This window comes from Sebastes umbrosus, chromosome 20 (genome assembly GCF_015220745.1).
Source record: "Sebastes umbrosus isolate fSebUmb1 chromosome 20, fSebUmb1.pri, whole genome shotgun sequence".
Classification (NCBI taxonomy): Eukaryota; Metazoa; Chordata; class Actinopteri; order Perciformes; family Sebastidae; genus Sebastes; species Sebastes umbrosus.
Window position 1 is genome coordinate 8,726,905 of NC_051288.1, and position 20,244 is coordinate 8,747,148.

Genomic DNA, 20,244 nt, shown 5'->3' on the forward strand with positions numbered 1-20,244 from the left:
AACAACAGCCCTGTTCAAACCAATGGGAGCGGAAAACCCATCACAGAATCCCATCCATCATGTATGTGCTTTAGTAAATAACACAGCAGAGCATCAGATTCAAAGAAAAAAGATGTTCCTTTAAAATGAAAAGCTTCACGAGTCGGTACTGGAGAGCAAAACTAATAAATACCAATAATAAACATATTTTATGTGCCCAAATGTGTTTGTTTCCAGTTGTATCAGGTTTTAGTCAGCAAAGGTGGAACATCTTTTTACTTTGAAGCGATGACATGGTGGAACAAGTCGCAATACACACCACACAACACACAACACACACAGCTGCTGAGCAGAGGACGAGTATACACACACCTCATGCATGCATGCACACACACACCTGCACACACTATTTCAGGATGTTCTTGAGCTTTCTCGTGTTCATCCTCTATCTGTCTCAGTCCCATACAAACACGTTACAGTCAGTAACGTACAGTATGACCACACGGTTTTATATCAACAACTAGAAGTGCACTCGGAGAACGCAGACCTCCGCCAAGGCAGGTTTCATGCACGTCACTGCCCCGCCCTCCCCCCCTGGATCGCCGCCACCAAAATTTAATGGACTGTTCATTGTGCCACACCCCACCCCTCAAAAACATTTCATTTAGATCCATCGCAGACTTTTGGAGTAATCCTGCAAACGGACAAACCAACGCCAGTGAAAACATAACCTCCTTCCTGGGCCTTCGGCCTTGGCGGAGGTAATAACCGAAGCAAACCTCTATAGGATAACTTGTTCTATAATGTGTCTCAGATAGAAGACGTTGGTCCAGGAACAGCTAGAGGAAAGTTATTTATTGGTTTCATCACAAATTATAAAAATGATGGAGAGACTTCCCTATTTTGTCTCATGGGACACATCTGTGGTATAGACATTACTCCTGGGTCGACATAGCATGAAACCATTCATACTGCACTCATATTCACTCAGAACAACAGCAGAGAAGGAGCAGAAGTGGAAGCATTAGGCATGAACGTCCTTACCAAATAAGGATATCCTATGTCTGACAAGAACTCCCAGTTTGCAGAAAAGACTGAAAAGAGTCAATGAAAGGAGAGAGAGGAGGAGGTAGAAAGGGAAGCAGGGAAAGAGATAAAAGAGACAATCAACCCAGAGGAAGACAAAGAGAGAGCAGGAGAGATATAAAAGGCACACAGTCTGTCATACACATGTAGTCACATTACAAATAGTTGTCTCCAACAGAACTAAAGTCTTATTCATCAATAAAACATGAGCGCGAGTGGCATTGTTGGCTTTCTATCTGTCTATCTCACCTGGTCACCATCTCCTTCTCCTTGTTGGAGGCGTGGCCTCCGCTGCTGATTGGATGGATGGCTGTGGACAGGAAGTACATCCTGTGGTTTTTAAAGTATTGATCCACCAGTGGCAAGACGACCTGAGGGTTAAATGGCATAAACACACAGAGGAATTACTGTCCGGCTGTGTTTCGAAATCGCATACAAACGTACTGTGTACCACATACTCAATCTGTAGATGGACTGCATACTGCCTACTAAATGAACAATTAAAGAGTAACTTCTGTATTTTTCAACCTGGGGCCTCATTACAGAGAGATCACCTAACTGCTTGTCCTATCGTTTCAAAGATAGGATCTTTCCTATCATCCTATTACAGAAGCAACTCCAAAACTCATGGCTGTGTCCTATTCTATCTCAGGCCTCCTATCTTATCTCAACTTAAGAAATCCTAACTATAACTGTAAATTTGACTCGTCAATCTGCGCTCGACTTGTCATGCCTGTATCTATGTTTAGAATGTCCCAGTAGGCTTCTCGAGATGGACAGGCCATAATATCAACAGCTCTCACTTGTCACTAGCAAGCTAGCTATCACGGACAAAAACAAGACTGGTGTCGGTCGAAGAGAGGAAACCCCAACTTTTTAATTATATATATATATTAAATTATTTATATATCATTTTTAATGAATAGGCCTACATGGTCCGGGAAATACAAAGCATCATCATATGATTTGAGCAGCCTTTCAATCATTATATTTTGGTGTTCATGTCGTTCACCATCTTCATTGTCATCGCCATACAGTCCTAACGACAGTGCTGCTGCCATTTTTGGCAGATATTTTGATTTTAGGAGAGGGTCTACGCCATCCTAACTTAGGATTCCTAATGTGGGAAATCCCTAAGTTAGGTTAGGTTTCTGTAATAGCTGGATTTCTATCCTAAGATAAGATAGAAGTTTTTCCTAAATGCAGTTAGGAAACGTGTTTCTGTGATACCAAAAATCCTAAATGACCTCCTAAACTGAGATAAGAGAGGATTTCAGACTTAGGAAGTTTCTATAATGAGGCCCCTGGACCCCATCTTCCCAGGTTTTTGTGTCAAAGTGACTAATGGGGACAACATTTTTTGAAATTTGTTATGTCATTTATCCGTTTGTAAGATACAATAAGAATTAATGGCAGTTTTGGTAAACCCTGTGAAATGATTTGGATTACTAATGCAGACAGGCTTCATGATTACTGCTGAATAACATCATTTTTATATTGCACATTGTTAAAGGCAATGTTTTACTAAAAAAACAAACAAAAAAAGTTCAAAGTTAACACAACCAAATACCCAACTGATTGATGAATTAAATAAAATGATGAGTTCTGACCTTTCCAAAGAACTTAATCTGTTGTTCATGAGGAATCTTCTCCCCCTTCTGTCTCGTTCCCAGGTCTAAATGACGGCCAGAACACAATCAAAGACAACACATTTACATGGTGACATTCATCTGACACATTACCTCGGGTGGTTGATTTTTATCTCATTCCCTAAAATATATTTGCAGTTCATTTGTGGTGTAAAAGAGTCCATTGAAAATAGTATTCAGCATGGCAGCCAATAACTGACAGAATCCACTGTGTTCTTCAGTAGCCACCCACTCTGCACTTTATTATTTTGGTAACATGATTGCATCTTCCTCTCTGCACCAGCCGTATGAACCCAGACCAGAGTTCAGTTTCATACGGTATCATGAACATCGCATTACATTCATTTAAAAAAACTGTTTATTATTCACTGAGTAACAGAAAAGTCTCACCAAACTCCATCATGTGCTGGTGCGCCTGGTCGACGTATGTGATGAGCTGCTGGAGGAAGGTGTAGGCAAATCGTTTCTCTATAGCTGGAGTGTCCAGCTCCTGCGACTTCACACCTCTGGAAACAACAGACGCACTCTTAAAGGAATGAGCTGGCATTTTAGGAAATACACCAATTTTTCATATTACCCAGATTCACATCAGAGGATATGTATCCATTTCATATCTGTGCTGCTAAGCTAAGCTAAACCCTAGACCTATCGCTGTACTGGATGCACACAGACTGGAAGTAGGGGGAATACTGGATACTGCTTATCTCTGTCAAAAGGTGAAAATATACCTTCCAACAACTGTAAAGCTGTCTCATTAAACAGTTGTGTCTGGTTTATTTTACATGTTTAGATACTTGGAATTGTTCACACTTTATAATAACCATCATTTAATCGTTAATTAAACATAGTTAATAGTTATTTTACTGTTTACAAACAATGAAATGGTAATTAATATTGTTTACTAAATATTAGTAATGCAATCATTTGTTATTTTATCATTAGTTTGTGTACTATGAAATAATTAGTTAATAAATTCTATATTGTCTCATAGCTGATAAGAGATGAAAACAATTACATTCTGATTATATTAGTAAACTATTTATTAACAGTTTATTGTTGCACACATGATAACATTTTATATACTCTCTTAAGTATTTGTTAGTGATTACCAAATGATTTGTAAACCTTTAAGAAATCGTTTGTAAAACATCTATAAACATTACATAGATAGATGGACCAGAAACCAATTATTAAGCATTGACACAGTATTAACTATCTATCTAAATAATGTTTATAGATGCTTTGCAAAGTATTTAACCATTTAACAATGTCTTATAATCATCAGTTGGAACTTTATAACAGCCATCCAAATAATGTTTATATAGGGTTTACAAACCAATTATTAACCATTAATAATGTGTTACAAATATCTATCTATGTAATGTTTATGGATGTTTTACAAACCATTTCTTTAAGGTTTACAAATCATTTCATAATCAATAACAAATACTTATATAATACTTATTATCTATATAATGTATATATATATATATGTATAGTACATAAAATGTTATGTGTGCAACAGTAAACTGTTAAAATAACATACATTATAGCATTATTAATAACTAGCAAACATCATTAATCATGATCTAATTGTTTGTTAACAGTAAAATAACTATTAAGTTTAACTGACTATCAATTTACCCATCAATTTTATAAAAGATGGTTATTATAAAGTGTGACCCATTTTTATTTGATTAGTTAGGCTAGCAGTTTCCTTCTTCTCACACTCTCTGTGGTTTGTTAGTCTAAACACATCCCAAACCTTTCTACTGGACACATACAGAGGAAATCGATATGAGTCTGGGTGTTCCTTTAAGTGTGTGAAAACATACCCACTAGAGACACACACACACACACACTGGTAAGCAGCACACACTGTAGTGTGTCATCAGGCAAATCTCACAACTCCTACTTTAATTCAAACAATCAGACTCCTTCAAAATTCAGATGCTTTACAGTACCTCCACTCTGTGTGTAAAGTGTAGACCCTACTTCCTACCTGGACACAGTGTAGCCGTTGATCTGGAGGAACTTGAGGACGTCTTGTGCCTTTTCTCTGTCTCTGGATTTCTCTTTGGCGGTCAGCGTATCGTAGGGAACCAGCAGAGGATGGTTTCCTCCACCTGGAGACGACAGCAACACGGCAAGGATGGAAAACAAAGATTGTTATCGCCGGCGAGTATTTCGCATTTTCGCGTCATTTATTTGTCACGCAAATGCCTTGACACTCGCAAAATTCAGGCTATCATATCTCCACAAATTTAATGAAACCCTGATCCTTGCCTTTTTTTCCCCATCAAATAACAGAAACAAGATAAAGTTGGTGGTGATGGCAGAAAAGGAAACAAGTTTTGTGTGTATGTGTTGTGTTGTGTTGTATCCACCTTTGGCTTCCAGCTCCATTTTCTTTTTCCTGGCCCAGATATTATGATAATTCTCTGCAAGCAGCTCTGCCATTGACTGGAGAAACACAACGTTAAACATACAGTATGTGACTCTGTTACACTGCACATATCAATTCATCTATCAATACACAATATCTTCTAGTTTTTATACTGATATCAATATCCTTCCTTAGTGCCGAAGCTCAGGAATCAGGCAAGTTTCTCCTTTACATCTTTATATTGTTTTATCTTTGTGTGTCTACAGGAACCTACCTGCATGTCTCTAGACAGTGTAACATTGCTCATATCAATGGGCCTGGGGCTGAATGTTGGAGCTCCTTCAAAAGACTGCTGTGGAAGACAGGATATATATATTGATGTCACTTTCCTTTTTTTCTATATGAATACCCTCTATAACAATATGTGAAGCTAATTTGTATGTGCATGTATGTGTAATTGTGTGTGTGTGTGTGTACCTGGCTGGCCTGTGATATCCTCCTGGTCTTGTTGTGGATGCTGGCCGGGTCGCCCTCTCTGATCCTGTCGATGCTCCAGCCCCATGACAGCATGGTCTTCAGAGACTCTTTGACTGGCCAGCAATACGCCTCCTTATCCTGCAAGATTACAACCAAACATTAGACAAAACCAGACAGTGAGTCAGTACCTCTAGAAACACTTCACCTACAAAGCTGTAATAAACCACAAGATACTGTATCCTATCAAAATATAGGTGAGTGCAAAGTGTGCAAGATACAGTATTTCCTTCCCCATTATTCCAAAAAGATCATTCGCACTTTATACTAGGGGTGTAAATCACAAGTTTCATCAGGATATGATATTATATTGATCCTTTGGATGAGGATAATTGCTGATATCACAAAGTCTGCCATAATATATTTTACAATTCGATTCAATTCAGGGGCCTGCGATCGATATGAGACAATATCATGTGACCATTTAATACAATCAGTTTATTATCAACTCACAAAAGCAACTAAAATATGATTTGACAATTTGACTCTGTAGGAAGGAGGTACACTTGGACGGAAATGGTGACACAGACTTGCCATGGGAATTTCAAAATAAAGGCGTATTTTAAAGATGACGATATGTATCGATGTTTTCACTTTGCATCGATGATATTGGATCATTGAATCGATATATCGATTACTATTAGAGGTGATAAATGACTCAGGATTCCATGAACTGACACTGGCCCAAAGCTGGCACTCATAGAACCTATCCAGCCATATGTTGTTGGCCAGATCTTGCTCACATGTGGTGAAACTGTGCTGTGACACAGCTCAATGCACCAACGCTCACTACCTGGTTATGTTCAAAGTCAAAATATGGCATTTTTTTGCAAATTAATGACAACATGAAGGCAGACTCAGACAGCTGCGTGCAGACTACCTTCTCAGAGAGGCCTTTGTATTGTTTCAGTAAAGGGAGGCTCTTGGAGATTTCACACATCTGGTCCCCATATGACCAGCCATTGGAAAACTATAAAACAGACATGAGAGATATTTCAAAAATTCATTTAAATTTTTTTTGTATAATATAATTGAAATGTCGGTTTATTGCACCTTAAAACAAATCAGTAACCGGACTACCACAATTTCTATGTTTGACTTGAGAACATTATGTGACCTGTCGCCTCCTTACCTTTTCTATACACCACTTCTCATGGTTGTGCTCTGCATATCTGGTTATGAAATAGTCCAGTTTCTCTGGAACGGTCACACTGATGAAGACAGAAAAGAAGAAAAAACAAGACAACAATCCTTAGAATTTATTTTGATAACAGTAAATAATTGGATCCTTTTTTTTGGTGGGGGGGGACAAATTATCTACTGTATATTTAATACTTTATAAAAATCTGAATGAGGATCTGCACCAAAAATAACTTCAAAACATGAACTTTCTAATAAATATGTTGTATACTTGTTAGTGTCTGCAGGCTGTGGAGTGAAGTTTCCCTCTGAGTCCATGGACGACTGTTTCTCCATCATGGCCATGTAGTTGGACTCCATGTAGTCCGGAGGGAGAGCTCCAGCCACCGCGCTGAGACACGGTAACGCCAGCTTGAACAGCTCCTGGTCATACCGCTACATCACAAAAACACATACGCAGTACGCTGCTTTACACTGTACATCATAGGATACAGGACATCATAGCCTTTTATGGGTCACCTACATACCACCAGGCAGCACAACAAGCATGACTGTATACTTTAATAATTGAGTTAAATTAAGTTTGTCTGCCTGTGAAGACAGTATGTATAACATCATCAGTGTCTCTGGAGGAGTTTTGTCTGAGAAAATAACCCTGATGATGTCAGGGATGATGTAAATTTGAAATCAGACATATCAGCAATATTGTATTGATTTTTGCCGTTATGTTTCCGACTGAGGACTAACCTCTAACGTTAGCTGGCAACCAGCAACACGGTATTTATTAGAGAGCTGTCAGGGGTCTAATGTAGAGTTCACCTGCCTGAGCTCCTGTGTGACTGGTTGGACTAATAACAAGACTAAAATCCAAGTCTCCAGTTTTAAATTAATATTAAGTTATACCTGTTGAGGAATCGTTAAGGAAAAGTGTCTGGCGTCTGTCACGTAACTTGAACTCAAACCGGAGTGTCAACCAAACAGACCCTGGTCCCCAAAGTCAAATCACACTTGAGTCTGATCTAATGTCCATAACAAGTGATAATAATAAAACAAATCTCATACTAATACATCATATGATAATGGTATCTGGTGGTCGGACTCTGCAGGGGTCTAGTTTAGTCAAATAGAATGTACAAACAAGGAGAAATCTACCGTGATTTAAAACGGCTGCCAAAGCGGTTTTGCCCCCTGAATGCGCACGCACCCAGTAATGTTTGTATACAAGAATACCTTCTATTAAAAAAAAGTAATTTACAAACTGGAGGTTTGAAAGACGTGACCATTTACCAGGTAGGGAAGGTCTAACAAGAGATTCTACAGTATTGGTTGCGTGATGCAGTGGTCGTTGCAGGCACACCCGGCGGAGACCCGTACTCTACTGAGTGCACTTTCTAAATCGGTCCCTTGTGATGTATAGAAGTGCAACACAAAATTAGGTGTACCCCTTACAAATTCACTTATTTTACATACTGTTTCACCTATTTAATGTAATTTGCATTTAATGTTCTATTAAAAAAAATAGGCCTAAACTAGAGCCTTACCTTGCGTGACAGAGCATCGAATATTCCCCAGAACAGTTTCCTGGAGAGGTGAAGCTCTTCATCTGACGCAGCTCCAAAGCTGCCCCAGCCTCCAACCAGGCAGTAATACTTCCAACAGCGCTCATAGTGATTGGTCAACAGCTGGGTAAAGTCGAGAGGACATTCAACCATCAACTGTCTGCTGGCTTTAACAACCATTCTCAAATAAAACTAATTCACAGTGCAAGATCACTTCATCCGATATCAGAGATGCTGATGCAAAGGAAGTGCACTGACAACTGTATTAGAATAAATGTGTGTGTGTTGTCGAAGGTAACTTCTATTATAGACAATCAAATAAACTTCTCCTATATTACGATGACACATGATCACTATTTCATGTTGGAGTGGAGAGGAGGTTCTTTGTGAATGTTGTCTGAGCTGAGGTAATACAACACTGTTGAATTGGGCAGAGATATAAGCGGAATGTGCTTCTCACCTTCAGAGGCATCTTGGTGTGTTCATTAAGCAGAGGAACGTCAAACACCAGCCTCCTCAGCAGATGCTGCATCATGGAAGGCCTCAGCTTACTGCACATTATTAAGAAGACATACATTAGTTGGTTATTTCCACTGCCACACAGAAATAGTATAAAAACTGTGTAGACAGATCAGATCTTTAGACAAAACAAAACAAGAAAAACAGCCAAATGACAAACAGTGACATTATAATAAAACACAAAGAGGAAATGCTCCACAAAGATGCAGCAATGAAAATGAATAATGAATGAGTAGGGGAATCAAATAAATGAGAATATAGTGATTAGCAGTAATACCTAAATTGAAGCCAGAGCTTCATTAAAAGGTGCAATGTGTAAGATCTGGCTAGAGTTTTAGAATAAAACACTAAAAAAATGAACTAACATTATCAACAGAATGTGAAGAGGTTACAGTGTTGACATTATGTCAAAGAAGTCTATGTATTGTGTTGTGTTGTGCTGCTGAAATGAGCATGTTTAACCAGCTAGCTGTCTTGTAACCACTTTTACCTCGAGAGGCAATAGTGAGCCACTGTAGCGTCAGTCTGCCCTCATGAGAGGATGAAGAAGTAGAGCTGCAGCGAGGGCTTGCCAATAATAATACTCCGGGAGTTGCGTTTTGATAGTTTATTTATTGGATTAAATCCAAAGTGGCAAAGATGAGAAGACGACGAACACCTTATTCTCATCTTCCCTGCATCCAGGAGACCAACCTGCCGGGAGGAGAGCTGTCGGCACTAGGCAGCTCCCGGAGACAGACCCTCAGTCAGCTGCCGCAGCAACTTGAATTCAACTAGTACAAACCCCAGCACCGGGGGTCTGATCCCGGGGGACCGCCCACCCTTCAGACTGGATCAGCAAACTTTCTGTTGCTGCCGTTACACAGGTTAGACCTAGTGCTCCAACAGTCCGCTGTGACTCCCGGCATCGGGGGTTTGTGCTGGTTGAATTTGAGTTGCTACGTCCGCTGACTGGGGGTCTGTCTCTCGGAGCATGATCCTCACTCTCCTCCCGGCGGGGTGATCTCCTAGACACGCTACCTTTATAAAAAACTAAATATATTTTGGGGGGGTTCATCTCAACCCTTAAGAAAGCTATTTTATAATATTTAATAGTTTATTGATGTTGTGTGTATTTTTTGTTCTCAAGTATGGTTTATTATGAGATATTTGTATACTTGGCGACGGTTGTCTGGCACCTCAGGGATGCAATCCTAGTGTTTCTGTGTTCGGTTGATGTGTTTGCTTCCTAAAGAAGGGGATCAGCCCGTTTAAACAGCTAAATGTCAGCATTTAAAGAAAAAGAATTAGAGAGATATCATATATAAAGAACCTCAAAGAGGTTTAGTGATTTAACCGAGACGGAAGTGGGAGTCGTTTTTCTTGTTACTGCCACTTTGGATTTAATCCAATAATAAAACTATCAAAACGTACACGGACCGTACAGCCCCCCGGTTAGTGGCACAGTAAACACAAAGACGGCTAACTTAAACTATAGGCCGACGCCTCACACGAAGATTATAAGATAGCAGAGTTATTTTAACGGGCTCTCAGAGTTTCAGCAGTTTGGTCGGTTTGGTTCTTGCCCTGCTGTTTGTAAGTAGTTGGCTTTTAATAACTGATGACTGTTAATGTAGGTTGAGAGTGAACAAACTTGAAACGTTAAGAAATGGTGGTGATGCTCACAAAATATAGTTTAAATGACTGAAGTTCATGTGTGTGTAACTGAGTTCTAAACTGAATGTTAAATAATGATTATTTGGTCTTATTTTGTCAGTATTATTATTATTAGTTCACACCACTAGTCAGAATCTTACATTGCTTTCCAGACAACCCCTCCCACATGTTTTAAAATAATTTACACTGAGGGATTCCGCTGACTCTCACACATGCACGTCTGTTTTTCTTCTCTCCGTTTGAAGTGCAGTCTTACCCGCAAACAGCCAGCAGACACTCCTCTATGGCGTCCCTCTGGGCCTTGGTGAGGCAGCAGCCTTTGGACAGGCGGTAGACCGTGTGGAGGAGGGAGTCGATCAGCGAGGCGAACGGCTCCGTCCCCGCAAACAGTGGAGCGCATTTAGTCAGGAGAGGCAACACGGCCGTGCACAGATACCTGTTGAGGGCGAGTGCCATGTCTGTGGCACTGAGAGCGACCTGACACAAATACAGAGACAGAGGACAAGAGAAAAGATGATTATACTATAATGAAAACATAGTTATAAATATTATATTCCATTTCTGCTAATAGATCCCCCGAAATCCTACACACTGGCCCTATTGAAGGGCAACAAAGAAACAGCAGTTGCTCACTTACAGTGTCCAGAGAGGCAGCAGCTCTCAGGTCTGGTAAGAAGCCGACTTCCAGCAGGTGTAGCAGGAAATTTTGGTCTTCTATACCGTAGACCCTGTCCAGGAACAGGACCATGGCTGCTTTATGGTCCGGACAGAAACCAGCTGACATGTCTGGCTCCACCACCAACCCATCTATGCATCCAGAGGCAAACACATAACACACACAAAAACAAAATGTAACCATTAACCACGTCGCTGCTTTTAATTTCTGTTTACACATTTTCATCATTGGTCCCATACTGGGCCTGTTTCACATCAGGATTACTGTGTTATGCATGTCAGATAGGGTGGGTGCTAGAGGGGTTTGCTTACCTTTAGCCAGGCTGGGCATGAAGAATGGAATGCTGATGACTCCCACCAGGTCTTCAATGGGAATCAGAGACCTCAGGATGGCTCGGATACGGATCGCTTCACCTTTACCGGCATGGATTAACTGATATCAAATGGTTTAGGTTAGCGTGGGTAGCTACATGAGTCAGTCTGCAAGTGTGTGTATGTGTGTTGTGACTCACATGCATCTCTGGAGCACAGCGGCCCAGCAGGTCAATGAGAGCAGCATAGAAGGTCATGATGGCATTCCCCATGTGGATGGTATCATCTTCCTCTTCCTCCAGCATGTCACTGCTACACACACACACACACACACACAATAACATGTCACTGATGCTACTAAATAGTTCAGAACACTCAGTTTTGGACGTGTCAGGGACAGCATGTCAGATTCCACTCATTACATGCATAGTGTTTTTTCAAAATAAACTTCCATATTCACAGGAAACGTACAGTTTCCGCTCGTTACATTCATACAGTCTATTTTCAAAATAAATTTCCAATGTAAGTTTATTTAGTTAATTTGGTTTATTTATACAACAAAACTACTTGGTTAGGTTTAGGAAAAGATCGTAGTTGGGGTTAAAATAAGTACGTTTGTTTCGTAAAATAACTATACTCGTTATGTAACTGGCATCCAGAAGTTAGGTAACAAAAGCACGGTAAAACAAGTCAACGTTGACTTGGTTTCACACGGGACACAAACAGCGATCTCCTGGGTGAAAGTACTGTGTCTGACTCTTTATGCTACGTCAGTTGCTCTGACTGTCTAATATTGACGCAGATGGGCTAACATTGGAGTTAGCTGAAAGCCCGGTGCCTCCCATACAGACGCTAAAGGGTGCCTTGGTACCTTGGTCGAGGGGCACTCATTTTTTGATTTGACGAGTTAGGAGGGAGAACAGGTTGGAATTTGTCACTCAAGCAACACATGACGTACAGTCTGTGTACAACTGATTTCTCTCCAATCAGTGAATTTAAATACACAGACCTGGGATGGATAATATAAGTGTTTGGTTTGGAACAGACAGCATATGCGCCTTTTACAATAGCATTTCTACTGAATTGTAAATTACTTCTTAATATAGATTAATAACAAGACAGTGTAACTGTAAATACAGTTTTTCTAAAATCCCATTATCTAATACTATGAGAGCAAATGAATGAGAAGTGACGGTGTTGTCTTACAGTGTCTTGCTGCTCTCAGACGTAGGAGAGGGACCGTCTCTGGACAGATCCTGAGAGATCTTAATGGCTTCCTCAATCGCCGCCAACAACCCATCACCTCCTTCACCCCGGAGGGCCGGGCCAAAACACTCTGGTCGGCGAATCAGAAGCCTCACCACAACATTGGCGTTCTCCTCCACACTTTCACCTGGCCACAGAACAGTAGAGGTGTTCATGACAAACACAGTACATACACATACATACACTGACAAAGAGGGAAAGAACAGATTTGATTTGCCAATATAGTCGACTGTGAGAAAAGGGACTGTTCAAATTTTCACCGTTACAGAAGACGGCAAAGCGCAGGAAGTCGAGGTAGCGTTCACCCTCCACAGGGTTCCAGCCGATGTCGGGGTATCCGTTACGCACCAGCATCACACAGCTCTGCAGCCCACAGCCGGCCAGGTACTGAACCACCTGCACAGGCAGACAAGTGACAAGTTGGGTAGCACTTTCTATGACGCCCATGTCTATAATACATTACAAACATACTTATAACACGTTCTAATCTGCTTATAGCACTGTGTAATTATAATTATAAGCACTCATACATATTCATAAAGCTTTATAACAATACTCATAACACATAAAGCATTTTATAATGACTTAATACTCCATAATTGCAGGTCACTCACTGACATTTTTTGCAAGGATCATAGTGTATTATTATTCTCATGGTTTGTAAAACATTATAATATTTTTTAATGCATTATAAACACTGTAATAATGCATTATAATGTGATTATAAGTTACATTTTGTAATAACTTATATGCACTGTGGTTATATGTTATATTTTGCATGTCAAAATGCAAATATTTTTACATATTTCTTATATTCTTTTTTAATTTTCTGAATTACTTATATTTCTTTACAGATATTGTATTTATATTGTAGCATTATGTTCATAATTTACATGTTACATACTCCTTTATTTCTATTTTCTTACATTTCTTTATGTTTATTCGATGAAGCAACCCCTGAATTGCTGACATATTTTGACAACATGTTGACGTTCATGTTTTGTGAAGCTCACCTTCTCCAGGTCTGGCTCTCTTAGAGCCAGGGCCAATTCATTATTATCCATGACTGATGCTGCAGCCACATCCAGAGGAGTAGATCCTCGCATGGACGGAGACGCTGAGGAGAGGAGAGGAAGGGAGGGGAGCAGAGGAAAGGGAAAGGGAGAGGGAGAGGGGAGAGGACGGGAAGATATAATGAATATAAATACACCAATAAAACAACAGAGGTGTATCTGTTCCTGGATACAGCATTATTAGATACACAGCACTATTCCGAGAGCCAATGTTGTCTGTGAGTAATAAGGGATGAAGCTGTAAAAACAAATTAGGTTTCACAAAGTACCCAAAACCTCAGCACACAGCTTCTCCTTGTACACACATGAGCATGCTGGGAGAAAACAGCTCACAGCTTGTAAGCTGGTGGAAGCAGCAGGGAAGGAGTGAGCAGAGGATCTTCATTGTCAAACACTTCTTTCTTATTTCTTGTGCGTGTGTCGCATACTGTCGGCATTCATCTTCTTGTATCCAGTACCTGTAGCGGCTTCATGCCTCAGGATGGAAACACATCTGCTTTGGTCAAAGTGTCGTGATTTTCCTGCCAAATTGACTGCACGACTGACAACGTGTTCAGAATTACAAGAGCCCACTGTATCCGACTGGTCTTTACTCTTTTATTATGTTTCTTTACATTTTATATAGGAGACCACAAAGCTTTTCACTGTCGCCTCAAAGCAAGAGGGTCACAGGTTCAAACACGGCTTGTGGCCCTTCTGTGTGGAGTTTGCATGATCTCCCCGTGTTAGCGTGGGTTTTCTCCGGGTTCTCCGGTCTCCTCCCACAGTCCAAAGACATGCAGGTTAGGTTAATGGTTGACTCAAAATGTCCCGTAGGTGTGAATGTGAGTGTGAATGGTTGTCTGTGTCTATTTGTCAGCCCTGTGATAGTCTGGCGACCTGTCCAGGGTGTACCCCGCCTTCACCCAATGTCAGCTGGGATCGGCTGGGATCTGTTCAAAATGTATAAAGTGAGATTTGTTATCAACATGGGAGTAAAGCTGTCTCATTTAACAGTTGTGTCTTGTGTAGTTAACATGTTTAGATATTTGAAACTGTTTCTTGACCAACAGCACCAAAGTGCACACAAAATCTCAAAAGTCCTCGTTGTGGGTGGCTGGTTAGCTCAGTCGGTAGAGCGAGCGCCCATGTAAATGCCAAGGCTCAGTCCTAGCAGCGGTGGACCCGAGTTCGAATCCGGCCTGTGGTCCTTTCCGCATGTCATTTCTCTCTCTCTCCCCCTTTCCAACACTCTATCCACTGTCCTATCAATAAAATGCTTAAAAATCACCCCAAAAAATAACTTAAAAAAAAAAAAAAAAAAGTCCTCGTTGCTATCTGTCATGATTAGGGCTGTCAATCAATTAAAATATTTAATCGCGCTTAATCGAAAATTTATGACACATTTTTTATCTGTTCAAAATGTACGTTAAAGTGGATGAAGTCTGCTCAGTTGTCATGGAGATGGCTCTGTTTTGTAACTTTGTATGGAACTTTGGTACTTGGGCTCCATACTCCTGCTGCATGACAACAACTGAGCAAACTCCATCTGCTGATGAAGACCACGGCTGGGTCCGAAATCCCTCTCTGTTCACTTGATTTACTGTCTGCTGTTTTATTTCCAAATTCTGATTTACCACCATATAGTGCCCTCCAAAAATTCCACAATGTAATGAAAAAAGTATTTTCCCTGACATGTACTCTTCACTGCATATATTATAGATATGAATCACACATAGACACATACTCACCGAGGCCAACGCTGCTGTTCTCCAGCAGGTAGCTGAGATGGTCGAACATGGCTTTCTGGTTCTGACGGCTGATTCGACAGAAGTAGCAGAGGAAACGACAACAGTTGGCCACCATCTTAGGAAAGGTGATCTCCTGCAAAAACACACACACACACTTCATGTCAGACAAAATCCATGCAGCAAGATAATCTTCTCATTAGAAATGTTGTATAGTCCATAAAGTTTTATTATCACTTTATGCATTTATTTTAATATTTATTCAAATGTACAAGTATCAAAAAATGACCCTGATGAAGGCCACAAGCCGGAACACGTTGGTCTCACGATACAGTTGTTCATTATACTACAAGCATTGCTGGAGTTGGCTGTGACACTCGTTTATTAACAGTATGCAAATAGATGAAATCTCTTCCCATCCAGACATCTCTGTTTAGACAAGGCTGTTTCTAAATGACAATAACAAGAAATAAACCACATCTACATGCACACAAAACTTGATGTTGCAATTCAGTAAAGCTGTTCCTGACCCTGGTTTCTGTCGACATCCTGGTCCTGCTTCAGTACTTACAGGGTAACTTCAACCTGAACCCTATTTTTCCATGTTTCTGTATGACTAATGGGGACACAAATTTCTGAAATTGGTCCAGTATTGAGGAATGCAATGCAACGCTGCAGACGACATCCGCTAAACGGGCTGCAATGTAATCGTTCGGGGCATCTCTTCACCGTCAACGTAACGTTACGTCCACTAAAAGTGTTTGTTTTTGCCTCCGACAGGCTCTGATTGTTATTTTAAGTGTCTGACAACATTATGGAAAGAGATCCTACAGAGAAATAAAACCTATTTCTTACATTTCGCTTTGTTATTGTGTCATGTGACTTGTTGCAGGAAGACAACGGTGGAAACGTGAAGAGTGGAGTGAGGAATGACAGTGTTGTCAGAGTTCGTTGTGTTGTAGTACAGAAAGCGTAGCTTAGTGTTATCTAAGAGATGTTCAATGTTATAGCTGAATATTTCAATGATTTTTACAATGCGGATGAAACGTGAGATTTCAGAATGAGACTTCTCGGAGCGAACAGACAGACATTTGGCACTTTTAGTGACGGTGAGTTGCCCCGAGCGATTACTGTACATTGCAGCTTGTTTAGCAGCTGCTGTCTACAGCTCTCCCTCAATACTGGACACATTTCAAAAAGTGTTGTCCCCATTAGTCACTTAGACACAAAAACATGGGAGAATAAGGTCCAGGTTGAGAAATAGAGAAGTTACTCTTTTAAGCCTATTGTGTAGCTCTGCAGCTATACATTCTCCATACCTTGGAGTCTCCTCCACTGAGTACGTTGACCATGACCTCCATGACAGTCTCATGCATCCCCAGAGCTCTCATCAGGTTAGGATGTTGGTAGAACACCTTGTTGTTCATGATATCACTGCGGAGGAAGAGGGGTGAGTTAGAAGCTTAGTGGTTAGAGCCCTAATGATGAAAGCATCATTAGGGCTCTAACCAGGTTTATAGTTTAAGCATTGACTGAACATGTTATTCACTGTATAACAGTTGCCCAGTGCCCTAACAAATGGAAATTCACTGGAAAATGACTTTTAACAAGACAACAGAGGACCAAAGGATATCAGAATAAGATGAGTGTGTTCTCACCCCAGCCCTCTGATCATCAGTTTCTCCTCCTCTCTTCCCATACGGACACTCAGCAGAGATCTGATCTGACCCAGAGCGGCCAACAGGTTGATGGTGTCCTCGATCGATACAGAGTTTATAGTGTAGGTCTTAGGAAGGGCCCGCACCTGGACACGTGAGGACAGATTCATATCTTTGAAAACTTGCGGCCGAGGTCCACACACTTCCTTCACTGTCAGAGACTTTATATTGCTGTGAGAAGCTGTACAAACTGCAGACTGAGCGGGACAGTCTGTTACTAGTTATCATATGTTAAGAGAGACAATGTAATAGAGGGAATTATTCTCCTTTAATCATTTATACTGTTCCTTTAAAGTCTCATGTTAGTGTTACACTGTTGTTGAGGGCATTTCTTTAATGATGTCCTCGCATCTTTATTTTGTATATGTTATTACACATACTGTACATCAGCAGACGTTGAAGCATCTTTATTTATTTAACAACTGTTACACTTGTGTGTAATTGAATGAAACTGTGTTTCCACAACAAACAGTTGATTATTATATTCTAATGTAACGCTGTAAACAGGGTCTCAAGTGTCACGGCGTCTCTATTAAAAGGAACACACACAGGCACAGACCTACCTGTCCTCCAATGCCGTCATACTGGCGGTGGAGCAGGACAAACATGGCTCTGACCAGCTCTGGATCCTCAATAACTGACTCCTGAGCCCAGCGGACCATCGTATCTGAAATCAACTGCTGTAACGTACCTGCAGACACAGAGGGAGAGAGAGAGACACAGAGAGAGAGGGAGGGGGAGAGAGAGAGTTATGACGAACAATTGACTTATTATTTTTAGGGCTGTCAATCGATTAAAATATTTAATCGCGATTAATCGCAAATTAATTATACGTTTTTTATCCATTCAATATGTACCATAGGGACCCTTTTGAAAATAGCAATGCCAGTTTTTCCTCTCCAAAATTTAGTGTAAGTTTGGAGGGTTATTTAGCCTCCTTTGCGACAAGCTAGTATGACAAGGTCGGTGCCAATGGATTTTTTAGGCTTTATAGTTTTATACGATATCAGTATCTTCACTCTAGATTTAAAACTGAGCCTACTACAACTTCAAAATCACAAATTTGCGTTAACACGTTATTATCGCGTTAACTTTGACAGCCCTAACTATTTTACAAAAAGGACGTGGACATTGTATTGATAAATTACAGAACCCTCGTTCATGTGAAAGTCCTGTAGGTAATGCTAGAACAAAGGGCATGGGGTCGTTCAAATTAAAAGAATTCTTCCATCAGGGACCTGAATGTGCTCTACGCATTTCATAGAAATATGAAGATTCAATTATGAGACATTTTCTGTGTGATGAAAGTATTTTTCCAGAACCTAAATAATAAATATTTAGGGTGACGAATTGTCAAATGTCCACATGTACCCCACTGCTGTCTGTCTGTGTATCAGCTGGTGCGGAAGACTTACTGGGCTTCTTTTCTTTCTTCTCCTTCGGCAGGTTTCCCATCTTGTTCTTCAGGTAAGCCACTTTCTCCACCAATGACATGAGTCGACCTCGGATGGTGAAGTCACTGTCGCCATCAATCCCTTGCTCCTCCTCCAACTCTATACCTGACGGGATGGAGAAATCACTACACAGTACATACTGGATGTTTGCAGCCAATGAATATACAGATATTACTGATCCATGTTCTTATTATTATTGTCACATCACTATTGATCTGTGAACTGTAAACTGGATATTCTAGTTCATTTGAATGTTTGGTTGGTTGTGTAGGTGAAGCTGACCACAGTGCCTCATCAGATCCTCGTGGAAGTCGAGCAGCTGTTCTCGGATGTATTCGGGACACGGACACTCCTGCTTCTCATCCTTAAAGTTCAGCAGCGTGTTGATCTGAGCAGAGACACATTCATTAAATACTTCCACAACAATCACTGGGATGACATCACCGAAATCCGACATACATTTGTTCATAGGTTTGGATGTTGGGAGCGTGTTCCCACAAGTGTATTGGAAAGATGCTATGTGACTCCGGGGTCTGCAATGCATTCAAGTAATCAGGGTTTCCAGCAACGGTAACGGTGTGCAGCATTGAGAGGCTTCAGCTGACTAGGAGTATTTAGGTGATACACAATATGTTCCTGATCTCAATTCCTTTATTCAAAGTGACTCAGCTCTCATTTTGCTCCTGATATTGATGATGTATTTGTGACTTTGCCCTGACTGCGATAACGCTGCTACCCTCAACTCGGACTGAAACCAAAATGAAAAATGTTATACAGTTAAGCAGATTAGCTCATGTCTGTGTTCTTTCCTTCAACATCGTGGATGTAACCTTCAATCCAGTTGCTGTATCCCTGTGTTTGGATTCTTTTGGGGATCTTTACAGACATACCTGCCCACGTTGACATTGTTTCAACACTTAGTTGAGGTACACATGTCAAATATTTGTACCCCTTCAACCATAGCTACTGTATATAGCAGTCTGACTAGTTTCCGGGAGATTAATTCCCACCCTGAGCGTGACGTAAGAGCAAAACGGCCATGTGAATATGGTGAACTGTCTGCTGTTCTTCTCTTAATACACTTCCTGTTATTCTTCTTCACTGCACTATTCTTCTCCAGTCTGCTCTACTCTTGTATAACCTTTTTCCTTTGTACTGTTCTGTCCTCCAGCCCAGACCCCTCTCTTCTTCGGTGGTGTTCCTACCTGTTCCTGTGGAGGAGATCTAAACTCTTTGGTCTTCTTGGCAGTGAGGGCTGCAGACATGTTGAGCGCCAGCATCACCTCATTGTAGCGGAACCGCTGGTTGTCTTGGAGACAGGCCACAAAGTCGTCAGAGAAGGCCACCACCGCCTCGATACGGTGACGCACCTGGCAGTCACACAGGTACTGCAGCACGTGGCACATCTACACATACACACAGAGATCAGACACAGATGTTGGGTCAACTACATATTATGATGAAAAAGGTGTAACATGTTTGTAGAATACAGTGCGTATATATGTCATCAA

General features: G+C 40.8%; 1 protein-coding gene and 1 long non-coding RNA gene across 17 annotated transcripts in view; one reads left to right on the forward strand and one right to left on the reverse strand.

Moving 5' to 3' along the window:
• The window catches only part of ryr2a (ryanodine receptor 2a (cardiac)), a 167,245-nt gene that overhangs the window by 51,605 nt on the left and 95,396 nt on the right, over nucleotides 1-20,244 (reverse strand). For 7 of the 16 annotated variants that reach the window (XM_037754084.1, XM_037754069.1, XM_037754072.1 and 4 more), the window contains 27 exons: nucleotides 19,939-20,139; nucleotides 19,016-19,121; nucleotides 18,695-18,838; nucleotides 17,843-17,970; nucleotides 17,220-17,365; nucleotides 16,881-16,995; nucleotides 15,565-15,697; nucleotides 13,775-13,878; nucleotides 13,022-13,157; nucleotides 12,702-12,888; nucleotides 11,696-11,807; nucleotides 11,496-11,616; nucleotides 11,146-11,315; nucleotides 10,765-10,985; nucleotides 8,794-8,884; nucleotides 8,316-8,456; nucleotides 7,046-7,209; nucleotides 6,767-6,845; nucleotides 6,515-6,604; nucleotides 5,578-5,715; nucleotides 5,375-5,452; nucleotides 5,102-5,177; nucleotides 4,717-4,840; nucleotides 3,105-3,220; nucleotides 2,676-2,740; nucleotides 1,315-1,436; nucleotides 1,024-1,073 (listed from right to left, as the gene is read on the reverse strand). In XM_037754084.1, coding sequence (XP_037610012.1) covers nucleotides 1,024-1,073; nucleotides 1,315-1,436; nucleotides 2,676-2,740; nucleotides 3,105-3,220; nucleotides 4,717-4,840; nucleotides 5,102-5,177; nucleotides 5,375-5,452; nucleotides 5,578-5,715; nucleotides 6,515-6,604; nucleotides 6,767-6,845; nucleotides 7,046-7,209; nucleotides 8,316-8,456; nucleotides 8,794-8,884; nucleotides 10,765-10,985; nucleotides 11,146-11,315; nucleotides 11,496-11,616; nucleotides 11,696-11,807; nucleotides 12,702-12,888; nucleotides 13,022-13,157; nucleotides 13,775-13,878; nucleotides 15,565-15,697; nucleotides 16,881-16,995; nucleotides 17,220-17,365; nucleotides 17,843-17,970; nucleotides 18,695-18,838; nucleotides 19,016-19,121; nucleotides 19,939-20,139 — 3,358 coding nt within the window. The remainder of the gene's footprint in view (nucleotides 1-1,023; nucleotides 1,074-1,314; nucleotides 1,437-2,675; nucleotides 2,741-3,104; nucleotides 3,221-4,716; nucleotides 4,841-5,101; nucleotides 5,178-5,374; nucleotides 5,453-5,577; nucleotides 5,716-6,514; nucleotides 6,605-6,766; nucleotides 6,846-7,045; nucleotides 7,210-8,315; nucleotides 8,457-8,793; nucleotides 8,885-10,764; nucleotides 10,986-11,145; nucleotides 11,316-11,495; nucleotides 11,617-11,695; nucleotides 11,808-12,701; nucleotides 12,889-13,021; nucleotides 13,158-13,774; nucleotides 13,879-15,564; nucleotides 15,698-16,880; nucleotides 16,996-17,219; nucleotides 17,366-17,842; nucleotides 17,971-18,694; nucleotides 18,839-19,015; nucleotides 19,122-19,938; nucleotides 20,140-20,244) is intronic. The other 9 variants (XM_037754086.1, XM_037754085.1, XM_037754077.1 and 6 more) reach the window with 4 other exon arrangements.
• On the forward strand, nucleotides 15,289-19,511 carry LOC119478972. Its single transcript, XR_005204579.1, has 4 exons — nucleotides 15,289-15,482; nucleotides 15,590-15,689; nucleotides 18,726-18,746; nucleotides 19,005-19,511. It is a non-coding gene; the product is annotated as an uncharacterized LOC119478972 (long non-coding RNA).